We start from the raw sequence: 24492 nt of genomic DNA on the forward strand, positions 1-24492 counted from the left end.
AAAGCCTCACACATTTTGAGACATAAATCTACTTGGGGATACAGAGCCTATAGAGCAAGCCTTCCATCCCTCAAGAGTAGTGCCATAAGGATGACAGGTCTATTAATGTAAGCAGGCAATCAGAGGGATGTTACTGGAGAATAGAATTAAAAATTTAAAAAACTCTCAAGTCTCATACCCAGAACAGAATGGAGTAAAGGCAAATGGAATTGGGCAGTTTCTTTGCTTTTAAAAATGAGAAAAAAGTCACATCTAGTATTAGTCATTTACAGAAAATGGTTACCACTGAATTAATGTACCCATATAAGGCTACAAAGGTAATACTGGCATTTAATGTAGTAGTGTTATTACTTTATCATCTTATTTGGATATGGTTGTCCTTTTTATATAAAAATGAACCTTGCATTAAGTTTTGAAAACTGACAGACTGTGACTTCAATCATGCAACCAAAGCATTTCACACGTAACTTCACTAAATCAAAACAAAACAAATTAGGCTATTCAAACCAAACTAAAACCATCAAACTGGTAAAGCTTGGAGAAAAAGAGTCAGTTTATATTATATATATATGACTACTTATAGGTACCTCAATAGTATAAGAAAAAAAATAATTAAGTATTATCTTGACATATTTCATATAGTTTATGCAAAAAAATAAAGCTCATCATCAATGAAATGCAGTAACTGGTTACTAAAACATCCTTGCCTATTTAGTAGGTATTTTTAATTGCAGGTAAAGAAACTTGGGCGGAATACAGTAACTTATAAACTGAGTATGTCAAAAGGGAAGTATGGCTTCAAATGGCAGCAAAGGTTATGCTGCAGAGCACAAGCAGCAGCTTCTTTGCAAACCCTACACTGCTCACTAAACACAACATGTCGAAGCTTAAAAAATATTGCCTGCAATGGCTAAAGGAAAATGGAAGCTAAAAAAAAGCTAAAGCAAAGGAAAATGAGTGCTAAAAAATTTCCTGACTGCATCTATATAATACTTCTTTAAATGTGTATTATTAGTTCTACTGTAAAGTACACACAGACTCTAAAACAACACTTTTACATAGTAACAGAAACAGTGAGAATTGATAGTAGTTATTTGCACTGCAACAGCTCATGGGAGTTGAGAACATGGTTTAGGAAACTCAGTGAAAAACACAGGGTTGGAGAAGAATCATCTCAGCATCCTGAGGCCTAAGAAGATAAGAATGCCACAATACAAACGCACCTCACCAAGATTATTATTCAATACATCTTTCTTTGATTAGCAAAGCACTTTTATATCTACAATATATAGATAATTAAATTCCTTTTAAAAATTAAAAACTCTTACTGACAATATTCACCTCTGAGAAAACATCTCTGCATTTTTTAATTTGTGTATTAAGAAATCAGTAAGTGCACCTGAATAAACACATTTGTTGTGAAAAACAATTATATCAAATACAATTTAATGTTATTCCTTTCCCTCTTTGACAAAGTATCAACACTTAATATCTGCATTCCCAGAGATCTGCCTTTCTTTTGTCTTTTGGGAGAACGTGCATCTCTACTCTGGAGTGGATCCTTCCATGGCTTCCCCTTCCTGAGGAAAGCTCTTTCTTGGTCTCCTCATCCAGCCTCTTTCCTTTCCTGGGAATCCCACCTCTTCCCAGTGCAAAAGAATTATGTGAAAAGATATATTCCAGACATAAATGTTCAAATTTTTGCCATCTTCAGCAACCATGTTTTAGAAAATAAAAGAAAAAAAAGGGAAATAAACATGCATGTACACACCATTTTGCTATTACACAGAAACAGAGTCAGCCCTACTGATTAAAGACTGAGAAGAGTAACAGACAAGTTCTCAAATTCATAAAATTTCCAGGCTGGGGGTTACATATTAAAAAAAAAAAAAAAAAAATTCTTCATTTCTGCAAACCATTTAAGTAAACTGTCTTCCAAATATTTTAAACTGAGATAGACCCAAAATAATTTTTCTTTTAAACAGAAAATGAACATGAGCAAAAGATTTGTTTTCAGTCAGGGTTTCTACATCTCCCTTGCTTCACTCACCAACAGGAATGGAGGACGAGAGCTGCAGGTATGCTTAAAACCTGCAAAAGCATCAGGAAAGCACATTACCAAAGCCACTGTAAAACCAGCACTAGCAGCAGCATCAGGCTTCTATCACATTTTCCTGAAAATACACTTGAAATCTGCCAAAACTAATTTGCATGTCTGTCAATGAATTAATCTCTCACAGCAGATGAGATTTGGTTTCTGCTCCATTCAGATGCTATCACTTTTATAAAGAAAAGATTAATCTTACATTTCCTTCACTGAACATAAGGTAAATCCACTCAAAAAACACTGTCAAAAATATGAAAATACCCCCTACTATGCCAAGTTGCAGATGTAGTGAAAACAGATTAATCTGACCCATTCCCCAAATTGCTTTGTGTTTCAATTTCTTACTGCATTGGAAAAACATTTAATCAGAATCACAAAACAAGATTACCCAATGTCTGAAAATTCTACATCTTTGTGAGACAAAAAAACCCAAAAATCTCAAGTAATTTTGAGTACTTTTCTTATTTAATGTAGTTGTATTATTTTTATTTCAGAACAGATTTGAGACAGATTAAGCTGTTTCATTAGAATATAATGGTATCTTTCCCACTGATTATGAAAGAGAATTGGTGTATTAAGCAGGATTATAAAATTAGTTAAAGAACCAGAATCAATGAGGAAGTACAAAGTTGCCCAACTTTTTAGTCAAAAGCAGACCTGTAACAGTAAAAAAACTGTGTAAGGTTCTTGACTCTGAATATTTAAAAATATTATTGCCACTTCTAAATTATGTAAAGGCACTGCAGCATGCAATTTTGTGCGTTTTTATAAGCATATCTCAAAAGATTTTCTATAAGGTGAGCACAGAAGTTTAAACTTAAAACTTAAAACCAAAATCATTCTTGCAATTTGAGAGTCCTTAATTATCTACAGGTGCTGGAGGTCCATAATGCTGCAAATAAACAAACTCAAGGCACAAATACAGTCCTGTGTTATACAACACTGCTATTATGCAACATCTCTATTCTCTGCAGCAAGCACATTTGGGCTCTAGTGCTCTGCTCCCAACACACATCTGCAACCACTCTCTATTGTATTCTATTTGTCAACCAAGATTTCCTAGAAATGGGGTTTAAATTCTGACCATGCAAATCGAGGGAAAGAATTTAGCAGCCTTCCCCTTTCCAGTCATTGTGTTCCAATAGAAAATGTAAAAATAAAATAAAAACCTCATTTTTCATTAAAATTGCAGAAACATATTTCAACTAATAATTGTCTAAGTCACAATAAAGTACTGTGCCGAAAAGGCTCACAGAACTGTTCTTTTTTGGAAATACTCCAAAGCTTTTTGTTTTATGCACAGTCCAAAATCTACTACACTGGCATGATCAAAAACCTAAAATGCAGAAGCACTTTTTTTTCCCCTTTAACTTCAGTTCTGTACTTTCACAATGCCCAGTTTCACCACGAAGTTCAAACCTTTGGCTTTTCAACAGAACCTGAACATATGCACACACTGTATGGTGTCTAAAAGGAGAGAACACACAGCATGGCAAAATGGGATTATGTTGATGCAGTTTTGGATTTAAAGGATTTATTCCCTGCAGGAAAAGGCAACTGATACTTGATTGACAAGAAGGTCATACACCTTTAAGTTCCACACAAAAACACACAGTGCTCAAGAAGTTCTGAAACAGGAGAGCAAACTTACAGACAAATGGAGCTACCTAAATCCCTAAGGGAGAACACCTACAAACAGCCAGTCTGGAAGTCTCCGTTACAGCCTGGGGACAAGCTTCAACAGTTGAGCCTGCTTAGCTCCATGTAAGTTACACACCCTTTAACACCTTCTTTAAAAACTTCCTTCAGATTTTGCATTCCTAGTACTCAACAAATACCTCATAATAAAATCACAAATGTTCCTTATTTTATGCTCAAGCTGAACCCCTGACCGATTACAAAGCAGACATATTTACAGGAGATCATGTGTTAACACACATTATAAAAAAATCCTCAAAATACTTCAGTTCCTAGGACTCAGACAGCTCCTGCTTTATCTCTCTGGCTACAGTAAACTGGTTTCTGAGTGGAACAGCCTAGAATCATTGCCTTTCTGCACCTCACAAAAGAACTTCTGTAAGCTAGTTTCTTGAGCTGTACTTCAAAACCAACAAGGAAGCAAGCACATGCAGCACGAGGACCTGAGACAGATGGCACCTCAGCTAGAAGACAGACAGTATTTGGTGTCCTGCCATGATTTTACTATTATCAGTTGGAGACCTTAGTTTTACCTTAAAGTTTACTCACAATATTTTATTTTAATAAAACATTCTTCCTCCCTCTACACTTCCCAAATATCCCTTTATTTCAACTGCTGCTTACTACTTATCAAGACCTGCATTATAACATAAACTGCCTTATTTATCATGAGTCCCTATGATAACAGCAGTTCAGCTTAACTAGCTGAAGACTCACAGCTTGGTTTTCATGCTGAAGTGATCACTGATGCTGCCTTACCTTGGAGCTGCTACTTTGTCAGGAAACAAAACGTTAGGACTGATGTTTAAAGCACATAAACATGCCATGATAAATACTAAAAAAATGACGTATGAAAAGTAGTTTAAAAGAAAAAAAAAAGCCTGTCATCTTTGCTAATCCTAAATATAAAGACACTCTTCAGCTGGTTATAATACCAAAACTTAGCGAACAAAAAAGACATAGCTGAATCTGTGCAAGATGCTCCTCCCAGTTCCATTCAATATGCAGTTGGCCTTCCTTGTGAGGAGAGCATGGCTGTTTCCTATTCATTTGGCACTGACTGAAGTTCTCTGGGTCTCTTCTGTGAGCCTGCTGAGCAGCCAGCCATCCTGCACCTCCTACAAATCCAGGAAGCTCTGCCTGCCCATGGAGAACTCTGCAGGTCTCCAAGATCCTTGCTGATTTCCAAGTGTTCCATTCTTCAAGTCCCTCTTGACTCAAATACTACTGTAATGGAATGGACAGGGACAGACAAGAGAGGAAGAGAAAGAGTGACAAGAAATTCTCCAAAAAAATTCTTCAGAGGACTTTCTTATCAGCAGAAGGGAAAAGGACTAGAAGGACTGTGGCAGTTTGTAGGGCAAAACTTAAGTAGGGAAACACAGCAAAGTGTCTTTGCTTCAGGAACAACCTCCTGAAATTCTGATGATGAAGAAAACAAAGTTCATATAATCTAGCAAGAGTTTCATTCTCCTCATTCAAACTATGGAACTGAAACATATATTTTAATATACTAAACACATTTGAGTATCTGAGACCCTAAGAGTTGCAAATTCAATGCCGACAAGACACCAAAGCCTTTTCAGTAAAATCTGGGAGTTAGTAAGAGTTGTTACAAAGATTTACCTTTCACAATCTTTATCTGTTAAATGATTAACAAACATATCCAGAAGTCTTGCAACATTTGCTTTTGCATAGAAGAGAAGCTGCAAACATCAAAAGAATTAAGAAAATCTTTACTTCATGACCCCAGGAACACTCCCTGCCTCTCATCCCCTTTAATGTTACTCAGGTCCATCTTCTGACAAAGTAATGCTGTTTGCCATACCAGTTTCTGGGCCAAATAAAGGCAGAAGAGTGTTCTTAAGTTTCTATAATTACACAGCTGAAGTCTGGAAGGAGTAACAGAGGGCAGGATGATAGTGCAATCATGTATGATCACGTGAAAAAATGTACCTTTATATATGAGAAGTGTAAGAAAGTTTAAAAAGCCCCCAAAAACAACTAAAAGCAATGTTTTTCAGCAGTTATTAACTGTATTTCAAAGATCCTTTTTCTACTTCTCTCTCCAAAAAGAGATTTTATACTTCAGTAGAAACCCAAAAGTAAAAGAAATTTTTATTTCGCTGCATATTTTAATCTTAAAATCCATTCATCACCGATGTCCATACCCTAACCTGCATCTAGAGGTGGAGACTGTGCAATAGAACCCTCATCTTCTGAGCACCTCAAGGTTATTTACAGAGCTCATGTATTCAATGTAAGAAAAGAAGAGACTAAACTGTACATGCACACTGCAGAATAAATGTCTAGAACATACTACCCTACAGTATTTTCTTCACAATATCCAAGAGGGTTTTTTAATGGATTTTTTTTATTCTCTTTTCATAAAAAAGATGTAGCAGATGCACACAAACATCCAGGACAGAAATTTGTTATCTGCCCTATCATCACAGTAGCTAAATTAGCAACTGTGTTTATAGCAAAATATGCAAATTAATACCTACAGTTGTTATGCCTAGACTTAGCTAAGGAAGAGACATTGTTAAGTAAAAGTAGTGGAACTGCAGCAAACAATTCAAACATTATTGAATCACACAATGCTGCTAAACAAGCCTGATGAACCCTGCTAATTATCAATGCTCCCTATTTTTGTCTTACTGTGGAAGCCAAAGAGTTAAAAACAAAAAAAGCCAACAACAAATCTGACCAAACACCTGCTAAATTAAAGAAACAGTCAAAGAAAACAGCACTTCTATTTTGATCAAATAAAGTGCTGACTGCAAATTATTTATGTGAAGATCTTCAGACCTGTAGCTTCTCACTATCTGCTTCAGTTAAGATTTGAAAGTCTAGCATATATGCAAACTATTCTTTTGTCACAGTTTGATGTGGAAGATTAATGCATAAACACCTGTTTGCTGGTGGTTAGGCTAGAAACCATTCAATCCCATGAGGAACAAACTTACAAAGAAACAAAAAATAAACAGTGCTGTTTATTGTAGTTTCAAACTCCCAGTGTATAAAATTATAGACATCACCTGAGCAGTCCTAAGTTTTGTGGGAAATTTTCACCTGTTTTCAAACATAACCAACCTAGATATTTCTTCTATGACAAGAAACTAAACTGATGGGTGATGTATAAACATCTTGTACAACTGAAAATTAATTAGAAATACACTTTCTTTTAACGAGAATCACAGAGCCAGTTTTTTCCAGGAATATGTTTTCTGATCTTTGCTTGTGGATTATGAGCCATGCAAATGCCTATATATGGTTATGAATATATATGCATATATATATAGATATAGATAGATATAGATATATAGAGATATATATACACACTGCTAAAAAAACATATTTAAATTATTTAGTAAACAGCCTTTGCTTTTGCTATTTAGTAGAGTTTAATAAAAGCATGTGATCATCCTCTGTATCAATACATTTCTCAGTAAAGTCAAGCTCACACAAAGCCTTTCAAGGAGAAAGGGTTCAGTGTCAGATTCTCCCTAAATACAAGAGTCATCAATCTCCCCGTGAGAATGACAACTCAGTAGAATGACACATCACCAGAGTGCTTCAGTTTTAAAAGCTGGAGTTCTCCAAAAGTCTAAAATCCCTTGGCATTTCTTTCCTACTTCATATCTCCTGCCTTGAGAATATTGGCAAGTTTTCTTGTCAAAAGCAGCACTTTCATCACCAGTTCTATGTCAGTATTTTCATCTTACTACACAGAAAGCTTGGCAGCTGTGGCTTTTATTAGTCAGGAGTCTACGAAGTTATTACTAGAAATAGCTACTTCATTTATTAGGTTTAGATTTGCTAAGGAAACCAAAATATTTGCATCCATCCATAGAGAAAAATTGCAAAATGCTTCAATGACTGATTCCAGTATGACTTTAACTCCAAATTCTGTAACTGAGAAACAGTGCAAACACTGCAGACTAAACATACTCATTCAGCCTACACTCCTCTTCCCTGCAACTCTGCACAATCCCAAATTTATTTTTTTTTTGGTGGTAGAATTGTAACATTTCACCAGTCTCTGCAAAGAGGTGCAATGGTTTGCTTACAAACATGGCCCAATAGGGAGAAATTTTCAAAGGTAAGTGGTGATTTCTACTGGGATGGGGGAAGGAGGACAAGGGTATAGTCATAGCTGCTTCTTGTGACCACACAATTTAAGTGCAGCAATAGCTACTGAGGGAACTTTAGCGCTGAATTGCTGAGATGACCCAAATCCAAACTAAAACTGCTGAGACCAAAACTAAAGCAGCCCTGGCTTGACCCCAACTGTGTGTTCACTCCCACGACCCCTCCTTCAAGTCAACATGAACACCTGATGAGCACACTGGACATGCACCTAAAAACCTGCTCAGTGTTATGAGACCATTTTAGCTAACATTGGTCAAAACTTAAAGCAGCCTGTCAGGCAACTGACTATTGAGAATTCCAGGGAATGACTCCATTGACCCAGGAGGAAAAGCAAAAGATCAGAAGCAGGGGAAGTTACCACTCAGCAATGCCATGCCAGATTGTTGCACAGATCCACTGCCTTCAGGCTGCAAATCCAGCACTTCCATTAGCTGGAGCTGTGGTGCTGCTTAACCAGCTCAAAGTGCAGCTCCTAGCAAACCCAAAACTGCAGATGAATACTCCTATATCCACAGTAAATAAAATACGAGTCACTGTGCTGCCAAAACCATACCATGAACACAAAACTATACCAAACCCATAAACTACTAAAGACTCCTTGTTATCCAGTCTCTGGCCTCTTTCAAAAATAGACACATTAATATTCTTTTGTATAGTGTTTCTTTTGGATTTGGGATAACGATTTAAAGGAATCCTCAAATGCTTAAACTGCAGAAACATGGGTTAATTCACATACCCCTGTGCTCATACAGAATTATATAAAACATTATTATAAAGACATGATCAGTGCCAACAAGTCTATGGTTCTAGAGGCAAAACTGCTTTTGGCCTATCCTGCCAGACTGCTGAACTTCGTGGCACTCACTTTTGGGTAAAGTCACAGGTGAGCGACTAAGATCCACCTTAATTCCAAGCTTTGGATTAAAACTTGGTACTGTACACATGACCATAATTTTGGGGATGTATTTTCAGAAGAGCTGATCTGTCAGATGAGAGCAGTGCATGCTGCCTCTCAACATGCTCACCATCACCCAGTGCACCCCAGGTCAGTGCTATGGCAAAGACAGGGATTTGTCATCACCTCGTCTTTCCCACCTCACTGGTTCCAGAACCTGTGTCTAACATCCAGGCCAAAATAGAAAAGTGAGCCAAACCAAACATAAACTTCCTACTTCTGCTCCCACAAAGGGTCCCCCTGTACAGCCACCTGCAGCACTACAGCAACTTCTGGACAGGCAGAAGCATACTATAATTTGAATTATTTAAAAGGACTAAAATTCTAGGTTAAATAAAATTTGAAACTACACTGATAATCTTTTCAAAGCTTTAGAAGTTAATAGAATTTATTTTTTTGAACCAATATACTTCATTATACTGAAGACTAATTAAATAGCATCAAAGAGCCCATATAGCCTATTATTGTTCTTTGCATGAAAATCAATTAACAAAGTGAACAGAAACTTGGAAGAGTTCAGATTTAACAACAGTATATGGAAAAAAAAATCCTATTTAAAGGAAAAATGAAGTTGAAGATAAAGTTCTAACTCTTTTACTGATAGAAAAAAATGTCCCAGGGTTATTTGATGCAATATATAAGAGAGGAAGACATGTTTTCATTTGTATCTAAAGAATGTGAAAAAGTGGACATACTTTTTAATATTCCATCCATATGTGTAAGAACACTTATATGTAACTGTTTGAAACAACACAAACTTTATCAGGGTTAGACAACAGTGACGTTCAATACTGTAGAGAGTCTTTCCTTCTCTACTGGTGAGAGAAAATGTGATTTAAGCCACAGTTAGTGAAAGTGCTTAGAACAGAACCCCAGCTTTGGTGCAGAGATCAGTTAATTGAGTTGCACAGCACTGAGTAACTCGGTCTCCAGTCCCCCTCACACACAGAGTGTGCTGTGCAGATCGAGCCCCTGAGCACTGCACAGCCCTAAGCAGGACCTGGAATCACTGCAAACTCACTGCCTTGACAGCAAGTGTGTAGCAAAAGTACTATTACCACACCAGAGGAACCAGCTTGCTGCTTTCCTGATAAATAAACACTTCTATCCCCATTTCAGGTTTCACAACAGCATGGCTGTGACTGGTATACCCAGCCTGAGTGTGGAGAGCAGGCTGGACCAGAAGTGACATTATGAAATGCTGAGTAGCTTTTTAAAACAATAGTGAGCAAGAACAGATTGCTGGGAAGTTTAGCACCATTTGGAAAATAGGGGACCATGGATGAGCTAAACTGAAGTAAAATTACTAGCGAAACACAAATAAAAACCAGTTAGCTATCAAAACCTCTATTTCTCTGTTCTTATCTTCAGATATTTTCTATGATAAGTAACAAACCCCGAGGTTATCTTAAGGTTTTAATCCTTTGAAAGACCCTTAGCACATCTCCTCCCCACCACCAAGCTCTAACAATGTTCAGTTTCTGTATTAACTACACCAACCAGGCCCGCATACCTGTATGTTTACTTTCAATAACAGAACAATCCAGTATCAGGAATGCAAACATGGCAAATAAAGAACAAATTTTGTAAAATTCACAAAAACACTGCAGATAGCTTCTGGCTTGTTTTCACAAGTAGTTTTCTAAATTACAACCTCTATCTGAGCAAGGCCAAAATAATTTTCATTTCCAGTGTTACTGAACCAACTCTTGAAATTCCCTAGACCCCTGGCTAGCAGACGCACAAAATGAAGTATTTTGCATGGAATCATCCCAGTACAAATTTAAACTACGTAACTTCCATATGGCTACTCAGCCTGTCTTCTCCATGACTGCTTTTTCAGGTGAGTCAGAAGACTCCTCTGCTAGGGATGGAAACAAAACAGGAGACTTCTTGTCCCTTCCTCAGATCAAGGTCTCTGCTCCACCAAAAGAAGTCATTCCTAGTACTTCTAGCCCAGGCAGTTCGGGATTATTGAGCTTTTACTTCCTGTGCTGGTATCACAAACACAAAACTGATGAGAAATTTTCAATTCCAACAGTCCAGTGTAATACAAACTGCTCCAAGGGTTCAGTGGAGGACCAACACTTTGGGCAACAGGGAACAGCTCTCACTGTTTGCAGTGACTGATATTTAAGTCAAAAGATTTCAGCAGCTCAACGAGTAGTTACACTTAACATTCTCTGCAGGTCTACGGTATTTTTTCTCTCCCCAGTCTTTCAATACTCTCATCTACTTTTAGTATCTACATTTTCAGATCTTCTCATTAGAACTATTACAACACAACAATATATTAATAATCAGATTTTTAAAACATCTTTAATAACTATATATTCTTAGAGTAAGATGATGGGAGAATATTGCAGCAAATCACTGAAAAGTAAATGTCAGTTTATTTGAAAAAGAACTTAGGAGCAGGGAACACTGAAGTATTTTGGCACAATACTTTTTGCATACTATAAACTCTTTGACAGATATTGCCACTCCTGAAGGAAGGACAGAGCATAAGTTAAACATAAAAGTTAGAGCACTGAGTTAAGCATAAAAGAATAAAAATATGCTGCAAGGATGAGGGACTACTGCCTACATAGAAAAACAGATTCCCAAATATTATCCACAAAATGCAAGCAAGGCTATAATGAGGTACAAGATTTGTAGAGCACAGAACTTATAACAATTCTGTCAGACAGATGCGTTCATACAACTGCTAGTATTAAAAAATACTGTATTTGAGACTATACAACTATTTACTCCTAACAAAGAAGCTCATAACAGTTAACACGAGAGAAATAACACAGACCCCTAAGAAGGCAGGAAGTTTAATGAGTTCTCTCCAAGGAAAAATAGCTGAGCTACTTTTTTCAAGTCGAACACGTCCCCTAGGTTTGCTACCCATGCACAGGCTGATGAGTCTCAGTCAGTGGAATGTGACACCACATGATCCTCAGCCCCTCCACCATGCCAGCACAAGCGTCTGCTGCACACTGTGTGTTATTACACTGCAGGGAACGTACTCCAACAACAGTGTTGTTCTACAGCATTATACAATACAAAACGCGAGCAACAGCCCTCTCGGGATCCATAAGAAAACTGAAAACAATGGTTTATCATCCTTCTACCACAGTTCATATAGTCCTACAGAACTAAGACCTTTCTTTACTAGCAAACGCAGGTATCTCACCTGGCATCGGACAAGCTTAAATTAAATACTATCCTTAAATACTACGTCTGTGACTTTTTCTTCTCCCTCGTTAATACATGGAGGATTACCCTTGTGAAAGACTACATAGGTGAAAAAATCGAAGCATCTAACAAGGTCCGTAATGGCCAAAGCTCCCCATCCCCATCTTCAAAGCAGCCACAACCCGATCTCCACTCGGAAGCAAGGCGGAGGAAAGAATAAGACTAAAAAATAATAAAATTAAAAGAAGTAGAGAAAGCCAAGATTGAGAGACTCGAGCGAAGCCATCAACAGACACCTGTGAAGCAAAGAGAACAGGGGCCCTGCTCTCCGCTTCCAGGCCCGGCCCTAGAGCACACCCCACCACGGGACCCGGCTGCGACGCTGGGCCCTAGCTCGGCTCTCACCGCTCCCCAGGGGCGGCGACCCGCTGTTCCCGTCGGCGGCCCCCGCCCTGCCCCGGCCACACCGCTTCAGGGCCGCGGCCTAAAGATGGCGGAGGCGGCCGCGCTTCCCTGGCTGCTCACCCGCCCCGCCCAACACTGAGCCGCACTCACCGCCCAGCCAGTCTCTCGTATCAGGACTCCGCGCCCCACCAACACCTTGCTGCCCGTCTCGTCCTCCTGGCCCCGGCAAGTTCCTCCGCCGCCGCCGCCGCCGCCTCACGAACCACGGCCGCCCGCCATCTTCCCTCCGCCTCCCCCGCCAGCAGCGCACGCGCCCCACGCCGGCGCGCAGGCGCACTACGTCAGGGCACGAGGGCGGAGGCGCCTCGCCTGAAGGGCCGCGGCGGCAACGCGCGTGCGCCCTTGCGGCGGGGCGGGGCGGGGCGTGCGCCGCTCCCGCGAACCAGCCCGGCCGGCGCACAAATTACAGTGCGGAGGCGCGCCGAGCTGCGCGTATGCGCAGAAGTCCCGGCCGGAGGCCGTCCCGCGTGTGGAGGGGGCGCTGGGGGTCCCTCAGAGCCGCCGCACCGGGACCCGCGGGCTGGGACCCGCATCCGGACACTCGCGGGAGCCCCGGGCCAGCCGGCTCTAGCTTGCCAGAACGGGCACTGCCGGCGGCCAGAGCGATAACTGCTTCCGGGCACAGCCGTGTTCTTCGCTGCTTCGTGTTCTCACGTTCACCAAACGCCCTGGCGCTACAGCACACTCCGCCTTGTGTGGCTCCCACAAATACCTTCCGAGCGGGCCGCCCAGGGAGGTGGTGGTGGAGTGACCGTCTCTGGAGGTTTAAGGAAAGACTGGAGGCGACACTCAGTGTCGTGGTCTAGTTAACACGGTGGTGTTTGCTCAGAGGTTGAACTCGATTTCAGAGGTGTTTTCAAACCTAATTGATTCCGTGATTCTGTTCTCCTCTGTCCCCATTACCGGGCTTCAAAACACAAGCAAAACCTACCAATCTCAAGGCTCATAATAATCTATTTGTGTCGGATAGTGGAAACTCCCGAGATAATTTACAGATCACTAGGTCCATTACACTCCTCCTTGGTAGTCCTAAGAGTGCATAAGATTACAAAGGCATCATCAAGTAGTAATGTGGGAGTGTAGATGAAGAGGTACAGAATGGCTTTTTCCTCTAATTAGTTGTGATTAAGACCTAAGAGTTCATGTGTTTCGATGAAAACGTCTTACAGCTGCTTGAACAGAAACATTTTATGGAGCAAACCTGGTTCAGGAGAAGCAGCTACTGGGAAGCATATGCTGTATCAAAAGGAGACACATTTACAAAATAAAGATTTGCTGCCTTGGTTTTTCTTCTTTAGCTATAATTATTCTGACCCTGTTAAAGCTCCTGTGGTCAGTTACAGATGCATGTGTGGTTTATAGGCTTGCAGGAGCCACTGCCACCCAGCTCATACACAAATCTATTTGAGGTAATGTGCTCCAGGTGAGGTGAGCCCAAATAGTTGTCACACACCAGTACAGACTCTCAGCACAGCAGCAACATTACATTTCCAGTAACACCTGAAAAAATATTTTATTTCTCTCCTTTTTGCAAGGTCAGCAAGACTATTGCTGATCATCAAAAATAGTGTCTTAACACATTTGTCTGCCTCTTTGTCCCAAAGTTCTTTCACACAAAATTTTTCTTCTTTCAGGCATGGTGGTAAAATTACAAGACTTGAAAGGGCTGGTTTAAAAAATTTATCCTAAACAAAAGAACATTCCTTTCAACTAAAAGCTAACAATTTGTCAATCTCCCAGCAGCTGAGCTCTGATAACACTGGGTGCGCAGTTCCCACAGGCTGCACTAGGAGCCAGCCCTTCACTGTGTCACATTATTTATGGTTTGGTTTCATCTCAGAATTAGGGCAATTTGCAACCTTGTTAAGGAGTCCATCCCTCCAGGGGTGGATACCTGGTTGTGTTAACATCAAAATTACTTGTTTTCTTTTTCTTTCTATAGCAGGATACAGATTGGGTGCCTGCAATCACTTAGCACAGAACAGGGGAGCAGAGAGGGAAATGCTGCCCCAAAGCTTTCTCACAGTGATCATAGGAACACCTGTGATCTGTCCTAAGCTGTACTTGGAGTCCCCAGATCTCCAGGATCTATTTATTAAAAAGGTCCTCATTAACAAAATCATAATATGTACCTAATGTTTATAAAATACACAACTTTATATCTTTTAATTTACACTAAACAATAATAGAAAAATATTGCAGCTGTAAAAATTCACTGTCCCGATCAAACAATAATACAATCAAACAAAAAACACCACAGAAATTGATGCTGCCCATCACTGAACCTTTTGAGAACCAAGAACAAGTTTCCACATCCTTTAGAACATCCTAAAAAACACAAAATAACATCTATATTTCATAACATCTATATAATCCAAAAACGTTGAACATTTACAAACTGGGGAGAGGGATTAGGGAAGAAACAAATACTTGAGCCACTGGGAAAAGGCCTTTCAGGTTCTTTTCTCTCACAATGCAGGGCCGGCCAACATACACACGGAACAAACCAAAAGGACAATGCTGATCTCCAGTCTGAATGCACCTGTGGTAACACAGCACTGGAGTAACCTGCATCCACAACTACCCTTGCTCAGACAGGAGCTGGACTGATCCAGAGGGCTGAGAAACAGCCCAGATCCTCAGGTTTTTCTGCTCAGATAAAGGAGCTGAGGGTTAACCTTAATATTGGAAGCTGCGCTTAGTTTGAATGTCATCAAGAATCTGTTGTAATTCTTCATCTTCAAACCGGCCCTCCAGGCTGCAAGGTAAGAGCAATAAGGAGACATTAAAGGTTTCAGAAATAATCTCTCCCCATTGATTCTTTTCAGTTTTAACTTTCTCCTGTCAGTCTCAACACACCATCACCCACCAGTGTAACCACCTCTAACATCACCGTACAAAGAGTCCTCTAATCCCTTGAGAGTGCTTCTTCTCTACATGACAAAACTCCATTCTTCCCAGAACCTTCTGCTGAGTAACTTCAAAAGGTCTTTTCAAAAAAGGCAAAGCAGGTGTAAGTAGACCTCTAAATGAAGTCCATGCAGCTGCATGCTCATAAGCCAGTCCATTCTTGCTATGAAATCTTAACATAAAATCATGGAATGGTTTGGGTTGGAAGGGACCTTAAAGATCATCTCATTCCAAACCCCTGCCATGGATAGGGACACTTTGCACTATCCCAGGTTGCTCAGAGCCCCACCCAGCCTGGCCTGGAACACTCCAGGGATGGGGCAGCCACAGGTTCTCTGAGCAACATGTACCAGGACCTCACCTCCCTCACAGGGAAGAATTTCTCCCTAGTATCTAATCTAAATCTACTCTCAGTTTGAAGTCATTCCCTCATCCTGTCACTATTCTTGTTAAAAGTCTCTTTCCATCTTTCTTGTAGGCTCTTTCCAGGTACTGGGAGCCCACAAATAGGTTATCCCAAAGCCTTCTCTTTTATATAATGACAAATAAGGAAGAAACTGTAATTCAGATGAATGTTTCATTCCCTCCTCTATCTCAGGCCATGAGACAGGAAGAAGCTACTGCTCCCCCCTACATTATCCACAAAACAGTTCATTTGCTCCAATGGAAAAAAACTCCAAAGAACACAAACACAGCCAGCTAAGAACCCCAATTTAGGAGGTGTACACTTCACCCAGTAAAAGCTCCCACAAACACATTAGGGATGTGTACAAAGTGTGTTGCTGTCAGATCAGTGGGCAGCGGAAAAAAGACCAAGACCAAATGTTCTTCCACCAAGGGAGTTGGATTGAATAGAGGCTACCAGGGCACAGCTGCTTTAGATCACAAGGAGCTATACAGCAGTCTGTACAATATGTAAGTGCTTACCTAGGAATCAGAGCTTTTGCTTCCTCAGCTGTCTCAGGACACAAGTTAGCCAAACATGCCAATTCAAACTTATGGAGCTTCTTCTGGAGGAGTAAGCTGTAAGGGAAGACAACAATTTGATGAAGTTACAAGACAGAAATAGAAAGGGGCTTAAACTGAAGTGAATGTTTGTGGTGGCTAACAGCTGGCCTGAAGGGCCTCAGAGTTATACATAATCCCAATCTTAAAACTGAAATATAACTAATTATATAAGTACCTCAATTACATAACTCATATGGACACCTGGGGACACAGGCAGCTATGGGCAGGTTGGCTGGGTGGCAACTGGTTCAGCCAATCAGGATTAACCATGCAGACCCTCAAATCTATACAAGGAGAGTACCACTCAATAAAAGTCAGCTCTTGCTCATGACCCTCAGTGTGTTTTGTCTCCAACATCAGCGACAAATGTTTTTGTACACTGCTTTTGGCACTGAAGTATTTTTTTTCAGGAGAAAAGACTCATTATATAAATGCATAGAGGGAAAAACAAAATCCTATCTGCTAACTCCACTTCCCCTGAATTATTCTGCAAAGTCTAGAAAATCCTCTCATTTAATGCAGTCAGCTGTCAGTGAACTACTGAAAACAAAGCAGTTCAGAAGGCTTGACCTGGACAAAGTATAACCCTACATCAAGAACTTCTTGCCTCATTAGGAAGACAAAAGACTCAGAATTAAAGAACAAGTCATGCAACACCACTAAAATGTACTTTCATAAAGCAGGACCAATATTAGGGATCCAGTTCTCTAATACAGTGTTTGGTACACCCTGGCTTTCCCACTCACCTGCGCACACTGGCAATGGTTTCACGGTTTTTGAAGCGGCTGAAGCGTGCTGTGTAGTTCAAGGTTTTCATGAAGACTTCTGACAGCTCCTGCTCATCCTCCGCGCTCTCGTTCTGCTGCTTGCGATGCTCGAGCAGCATGTGCACCTCAGAATTCAGGAGAGTTTCCGCAGTTTCAAATTCTGCAGCCAAGTGAGAGAATGTCAGCATGAAAAAAGGTGGAACGTGTTTGAAAAGGGGGAATTGCACAGGTTTTGTATGTAATTTAGCTCTGGGTAATAAAGAGGTGAAAATGTGGCAGTTCTGTGAGCCCTTTCACCAATGACTGGGCAGCATTTCATGCTGAAAATGCTGATAAAAATTACACTTCAAGGGACAGTCCAAGGTGTTAGTCTTTTTGACCATATATTTTACACTTGTAGCCCTAACGTTCAGATTTTTTCATAGGTGTGCAGTATGCTTTCTTCACCCAATTTTGGCAGAAGTAATGCATGACTTGATACAGAAAAAAATATTCAGAACTGTAAAACTCTACAAAATTCAGAAGTGATGCCACGGTCTTCAGAAGTCTCTGAACTCTTGAAATAAATATGAATGCTGTTGAATGTTTTAAAAAAAGCTTCATTTACTTGAAAAGTTAATTTACCTACTGAAATTTTATTATCAGAAAAGAAAATAATTTTAACTATCTTAAAAATCCCCCCCCTTTAACCACCTTTGAATTTATTCATTATCACCATAACCATTCTATGTATTCCAATAACAAGAATATCTTTCAACATCAGCAGTATGAGCTGTTCAAAGCAACAGGGTCAGAGGCTGCATCCCAGAGTGCCTGACAGCACTGTTTTATACAGATACAGGGACTGTATCTGAAAAGGTCTGGCAACTTTTCTTATTTTGCATTGAGCAGTAAGTCAGCTTGGGCTAAACATGAGATTTTAGCATAAAAAAGCACGGAAAACAGACTTTCAGAACTTCCCTATTGTTCATAACTCAACAGTGTAGCACTGCAGCACAGCGTCCATTCCAACCCCCCCCCCCCCCCCCTTTTCTTTTCGGGGTGTAAATACATTTCTAGAATTTATACTGAATTAATTTTTGTGAAAAATACACAGACAGTAAACGTCCAGCAGTATTCACAGAGTTCCAGAAGGGCTTAGATTGGAAGGGACACCTTCCACTATCACAGGTTGCTCCAAGCCCTGTCCAGCCTGGCCTTAAACACTTCCAGGGATGGGGCAGCCACAGCTTCTCTGAGCATCTGTGCCAGGGCCTCACCTCCCTCATAGGGAACAGCTCCTGTGTCAAAAAACACCACTGAAAAAAGCTCATATCAGAAACTAATAACCTTTTTACTATAACCTAACAGGTCTTCTTTGGGTTCTTTTCTAAAAATACATTTTTAAATACTTTTTTAAAAGTACACACACGTAGCGGCCCACCTAAGAATCTCCATATCCTAGGAATCACGAGATACTTAAATATATACAAATCATTTATTCTCCTGATTTTTATCAGTCAGGACTTAGCAGCTGCTGGAGGCGCTGAGGCGATGAGCAGCGCTCCAGTCCATGGAGCGGCTCGGCCAAGCTCGTACCCTCACAGGCGGCCGCTGCCGGCCTCCAACCACCATCCGACCCCCGCCCCTTGCCGACCCCGCTCGCACCTTTGGGGAAGACAAGCTGCGAGGCGTCCTCCTCCACATCTGCCGCCCGCGGGTCGCTACCGCCCGCCGCCATCACCGGAAAGGCGCGGCGGAAAGGGCGGCCCATCCTCACGGCAGGGCGGGCGGCTCTCTGGGCGGGGGCGGGGACGGCTCTGCCCGGCTGACGGCTCAGGAGTCTGCCCGTGTGAGGGGCGAGAGTGGCTCTGCCCGGTTGAGGGCTGAGGGCTCTGCCCGTGTGAGGGGCGGGAACGGCTCTGCCCGGCTGAGGGCTCAGGACTCTACCCGTGTGAGGGCTCTGTCCCGGGTGAGAGTTGAGGGCGCGGCTGCTTCCCCTCTCTGAGGGCGGGGGCCGGTTCTACCGTGGGCTCTGCTGAGGGTAAAAGAGCGCGGTTGCCGCTGTAGGGCACTGAGGGGAGACGGCAGGAGCCGGGAGGCTGAGTGCTCTCCCAACAAAACAGCCTTCAGAGGTTTGTTTAAGCTCGCTTAGTAATTAGCTCCTTTTAGAGAAGGAAAGCAGTGGATGCTGAATGTTGTGCATATGAACAGAGGGCAAATAGCTGCGACAGACCAAGACTTTGCCAGTCTCTAACAGGAGGGTGTAGCCGGGTCAGCCTCTTCTCACAGGACGAGAGTAAACGGTATTAAGATGCGGCAGAGGAGGCTTAGATTGAATATCACGAAGAATTTCTTCACAGAAAGAGTGATTACACATTGGAGTGTGCTGCCCAGGGAGGTGGTGGAGTCATTGTCCCTGGAGGTGTTTAAGGAAAGATTGGAGGTGGCACTTAATGCCATGGTCTGGTTGACATGGTGGTTTTCACTCAAAGATTGGACTCGATGATCTCAGAGGTCTTTTCCAACCTAATCAATTCTGGGATCATGAACCCAAAGTCTTACATGGCACAAACCAGGGCCCGAGAGCAGGAGTGTGGGAACACTGAGGGAAACAGTACTCGTCCTTCACATGAGCAAACTCTTCTTCTGCTCTCTCCTTTAGGAAATAGCCAAAGAGCTTAAAATTGTGTTGGTGCCTCTCACCAGACTTCACAGCAGCATCTGTCTACCCAGGAGCACCTGAGGGCGCTGAGGCATCAGATGCATCTTCACACCAGCGGATCAGGCAGCTACAACCAACCCCATTTCACTACGGGAACATCCTCCAGCTGGACAGCAAACCCCAGCCTCAGGAAAACTGTGACTGTGCCAGAATTTCCGCCTATTTCACTGTGATTAATAGACCTCAGACTGCAAGGAGGGAGTATTGACATCATAAATAACACACTTCATAAGGAAGGTTAATTTTCAGACTATCCAGAAGCAATCTACAGACCCCTAAAAGTCATAGGCAGGCTGAAAATGAAGATAGTTCTCCCAACACTGCCAGCAAAATAACTTACAGAGCAGTGTTTTCCTTAGAGAGCTCACACGTAAGTGCCTAACCAGCCTAAGACTCTTAAAGTAATCATCTTATCAGCCCTTACTACTTATTACTATGTCATCCTGTGCCCTTAAAGAAAGACAAAAATAGACTGTTGAAGGATTTATGATGAAGCCACTCCTGTTCTCATAAACTTGTATCTGGGCCTAGGTGAATGGTTTTCTGCATGCTGGGAAAAGGAAAGAATTAAAAATAAATTAGAAGAATATGAGGAGACCAAATAATAGATTTTTAATATTTTTTATCTGGATAATGAGCATAGCAGAGAAACTGATTGGAAAGTAATTTGCTAAGTGATACAAGCAGAAAGACATTCAGGAAGATGGAATGGAAATATCTTGGGGAACATCTGGCAAATTAAAGAATTCCAATTAGGTTTACAAGAAAACAAGGAAATCCATGCCAGATTGAGGATGCTTTTTTTTTAAAAAGCATTTACAATCGCTTGGAATCCTGATGGCTTCTCAAATAACCCGTCAACTCAGAACATTGTGATTCTCAGAGCAGCAGGTAGCTCACAGTAGTTTAAGTTATTAATTTCCCTTTTTGTTTTCCCCCAAGGATCCATTCTACTTAAGTATACAAAACCAAGATTTTACAGGTACAGTTAAAGAGGCTATCATGAAAGATTAAGTTTATTATCCCTGATGTGTTTGTTAAGGTCTTGGGAACAAAATAAAAATGTTTCTGAATGGAAGCTGCTTTCCTCCATTTTTTTTTTTAAGAATTTGAAAAATAAGCTTATAAACCCCATAGTAAATATTTTTCAGCTGCTGCAACAAACCAAATGTAGTAGAGCACCTTTTGTTATTTTTAAAATGCACTGGCTTCTTCCTCACTAATAATGACTGTTTTGGAATTTATTAACAAAATTTGCATAGAAAAGTAAGCTAAAAGAACTTTCAAGAAGCTTTGCTGGTAACATTGTAAAATAAACCTCTTGAAAAAAAAGAATACTTGGCCAAATGTAAATTTTCATAAACAAAGTCTCTAATATTCCATATTCCAAGGTAAAAAGCTTTGATCCTTGTTGGAGACATGGTACTGAGTAGGAGATTGTTAGAAAGACCTATCATGGTAGTTCCTGTGTTGCCACAGTTTAAACACAGGTCCATGAACAACTAAGTGCATCTACACAGACCTCACAAAATGCTCAGCTAAATATTTCTATGCAATCAAATGTAGGAACAACTAACAACAACTATATCCTATTACTAGTTTAAACCTGCTTTGTAATATGCTTTCCTTCTAATTCATCAGCAGAAGAAATGTGATTTTTCTATGTGATTTTTAAGCTTTTTAACAGTAATTATGTATTTTCTGTGTTGTGCCAGTGTGATAGGAATAGATCCTTGTGGAGATAACCACCCACTGAGAGCACCATGTGCCACAGCAGCCAGCATTGCACAAGACATGAGTGGTTTTCATCTGTGTACTTAGAGTATAACTCTTCAGGTTTAGGTACATTTTACCTTTATTTTTACTCCATTTAAAATTATATATCCAAAACCATAATGAATGAACATGTATGAGCAAAGTAAAGTTATATTAATATCCAGTAATAAAGTCGTAGTAAGACTCTGTTATAAATACATATTGTGATGTTGGCTTTCCACAAGTATTAAGATGAATGTTATATGTATAATGTTAGAATAGCTTTTGCTGTGTGAATGTAGTCATTTTCTTTTTCTCCTGCTATTAGAAAGAATTTAGACATTAGGTTCAAGTCCTGCCTGAACTGACAGGATAACCTCCAGTAAACAGATGATGGGGCCCAGGCTGCTAATCAACCCTCACTGCCTGTGGAAGAAGGAGCCAAGGCCCAAATCAAAAGATAAGAAAGGAATTTAAGCCACAAAGCCAAGAAATGCGTGCACTCTAAAAAGGCAAGGAGTGGCCATGCAAAACAGTTCCTGGAAAAGTTTGAATATGCGTGAAGTCCATGCTGTAGAAAAGGTATATAAAGGGTATTTACAAAGCACCAGGTGTGCTCTAGGCAGAGAGCCAAGCACCCAGCCATTTCAACCCTTTTCTTTATCTGTCTCCTATTGTCTTTTTGTTTATAATAAACCTTTTGAAATTTATCAGGTGAACGTTTTTCACAACTCTGAATGCAAAACTGCATGATCTGTAAGTTTTTAAACACATATATGACATTATCAGCTGGTTGTATAATACATAATTTATGCCAGAATTAACCTGATTATAAGAGCAGTCTAGCTCTTACAGAACATAGAAAAAAATAGCTGAACATAGCTGAACATAGAAAAAAATATGGTTCAATAATCTGGATATTCAATTTGTAGAATTATATACTTGCTTTAAAGAACATGGTAACAATACTCTCCTGTGCTTGCTGTGTTTTGAGTGTGATCATCAAACATATTCACAAGTCATCTTTTCCCAGACTGTGGCAAAACCATTTCAGGAACTTTCCTATCCTACTGCTCCATGTACTGTCAGTGTACATCTTAATTTATTGAGTTGTATACGTAAGACTTCTGATTTTCATTTTTATCTTCAAGATAAAAATGGCATTTCTCCATCACAGATAAAACAAATTTATTTTCTGTGTTTAAAAAAAAAAGCTAGTATTCTTCCTTTGAAGTATCCTCTAGAAGTTTCTGCTAATCTATCAAATTTGTGGAATGGCTAATTTGTTTTGTTTCTTATTTCAAACAGAAGTAACAACAGAAGAAACTGTTTCCAGGACAATTATCCTGGTTTATATTTAGCCTGGATTGACCTATTTCAGCCTGCAGTTATATACACACCCTTCTACCTGGCCTCATCTTCCCTGTGAGCTGCTGAGTGTTCCTGCAGTCACGGAATGCAATGTGCATGGAAGAACCTCTGATAAGAGACAGCACATAGAGATTTTTATATCTGATTCAATAGGAAATAAAAAAAATCATGTAGGAAAAGCATATGACACTAAAATACACAAATTAAGCCACTGTATTTCTGCAAACAAAGCCGAGAGAATATATTTGGTAACTCCGTGAGACACATGAGAGCAGTGGGTGATAGGGACATGGATAACTTCAGAATTTACAAGGAAATTCAGCTGGAATTCACCTGGAAATCTCATTAGTCACAGCATCCGTCTCACATTGCCTTAGGGATTAACTTTCTAGCCTTCCTAGTACCAGCTTCTGAAAACAGGTTTTTTACTTTGTGGTTGTACTGAGATAAATGAGCTTCTCAGGCATTTTTAAGTCAAAGTTACCCTCCCCCTTGGTTTGGCTGGTGGTTATTTTTGGGTTTTATGACTGTTTATTGACATCCAGGGCTGCCCTTCCCAAGACCTACAAGCAGAAAATGTAGCATCTCTAACTATACAGCTCCCATAGATAAAAAGTTAACAATTATCTGAATATGTATGGAAAAAAACATGTAAGCCAGAGTTCCAATTCAAAACTATTCTACAATTCAGTTAATTCTGTCTCAAAGCAAACATTAAAATAGTAAGAATCTAGAAAGATGTGGTTTTTTCCTCTGAAATAAGGTTTTTAGATCACCTGAAGACTATAGCTCTAAAATATAGACAGTTTGTTCTCAGTTCATTTTAGAAGACAAAACCCCAAAAAGAACAATTCTGAGTTTCAGAAAGATTTACAGTACTCTGGATGTATGTACTTTATACATTTCACCATCATGACAACTGATAGTGATGCCTTAAGTTTTAGCTTTCATATTTTTCAGATTCTGTGCTGCCTAGGTGTGTATCTCTGAGCTTCATATTACGTGTCAGTGAGCTCTCTTCACAGGGTAGGCAGACAAAACAATTCCTTTTCCAGCTTGAGACCATGGACAACCATTACAAGTTTCAGGCCAAAAGCAGAAACAATGGTGGGCTGAAGAGAGAAAACAAGGACAGAAGTTCATAAACTGAAGCTGTAATTGGACAATTAACTCCAATATGCAAATTGAGCAAAATTTATAAAAATGTGAGACCTCATGGCAGGTTGTCCATTTTGTGACCATTTCTAGGTCATTTCTTGGGTGTAGCCCTGGCCAGGCTCTTCTGCTGCCCAAGGAGTGTCCTTTAAGGCCTTTTAGTAAATACCTACTTTAACTCTGTCTAGCCTCTGTTCTAAGTCAGCCTCTCAAGGCATCAATAGAAAGTTATTGTCAAGCAAACATTATTTCAGGATAC

The 24492-nt window shown here is 40.4% G+C and overlaps 2 protein-coding genes across 2 annotated transcripts in view; both read right to left on the reverse strand.

The window, feature by feature from the left end:
* Positions 1 to 12787, reverse strand: part of WDR33 (WD repeat domain 33) — a 68650-nt gene extending 55863 nt beyond the window's left edge. Inside the window, exon 1 of the mRNA XM_088060768.1 lies at positions 12654 to 12787. The gene's annotated coding sequence lies outside the window, so the exon portion shown is untranslated. The remainder of the gene's footprint in view (positions 1 to 12653) is intronic.
* Positions 12788 to 14050: 1263 nt separating this feature from the next.
* Positions 14051 to 19026, reverse strand: POLR2D (RNA polymerase II subunit D). The gene is made up of 4 exons (XM_005529624.3): positions 18896 to 19026; positions 17228 to 17408; positions 16401 to 16496; positions 14051 to 15321 (listed from the first exon to the last, which is right to left on the reverse strand). Exons 1-4 carry the CDS (start codon positions 18999 to 19001, stop codon positions 15243 to 15245), a joined length of 462 nt encoding a protein of 153 aa, XP_005529681.2. The 5' UTR covers positions 19002 to 19026; the 3' UTR covers positions 14051 to 15242.
* Between the last annotated feature and the right edge of the window lie 5466 nt (positions 19027 to 24492).

Source organism: Pseudopodoces humilis, chromosome 11 (assembly GCF_049639895.1).
Source record: "Pseudopodoces humilis isolate 2021_Gansu_Grassland_sample_001 chromosome 11, ASM4963989v1, whole genome shotgun sequence".
In the NCBI taxonomy this organism is placed as follows: domain Eukaryota; kingdom Metazoa; phylum Chordata; class Aves; order Passeriformes; family Paridae; genus Pseudopodoces; species Pseudopodoces humilis.

Bases quoted from the DNA above. Each gene is read 5' to 3' on its own strand.
- POLR2D (XM_005529624.3), bottom strand. From the start codon at position 19,001: ATGGGCCGCCCTTTCCGCCGCGCCTTTCCGGTGATGGCGGCGGGCGGT. The intron at 16,497-17,227 runs GTGAGTGGGAAA...CTTCCCTTACAG, and splicing joins ACCATTGCCAGTGTGCGCAG to CTTACTCCTCCAGAAGAAGC. The intron at 15,322-16,400 runs GTAAGCACTTAC...CTTACCTTGCAG, and splicing joins GCAAAAGCTCTGATTCCTAG to CCTGGAGGGCCGGTTTGAAG.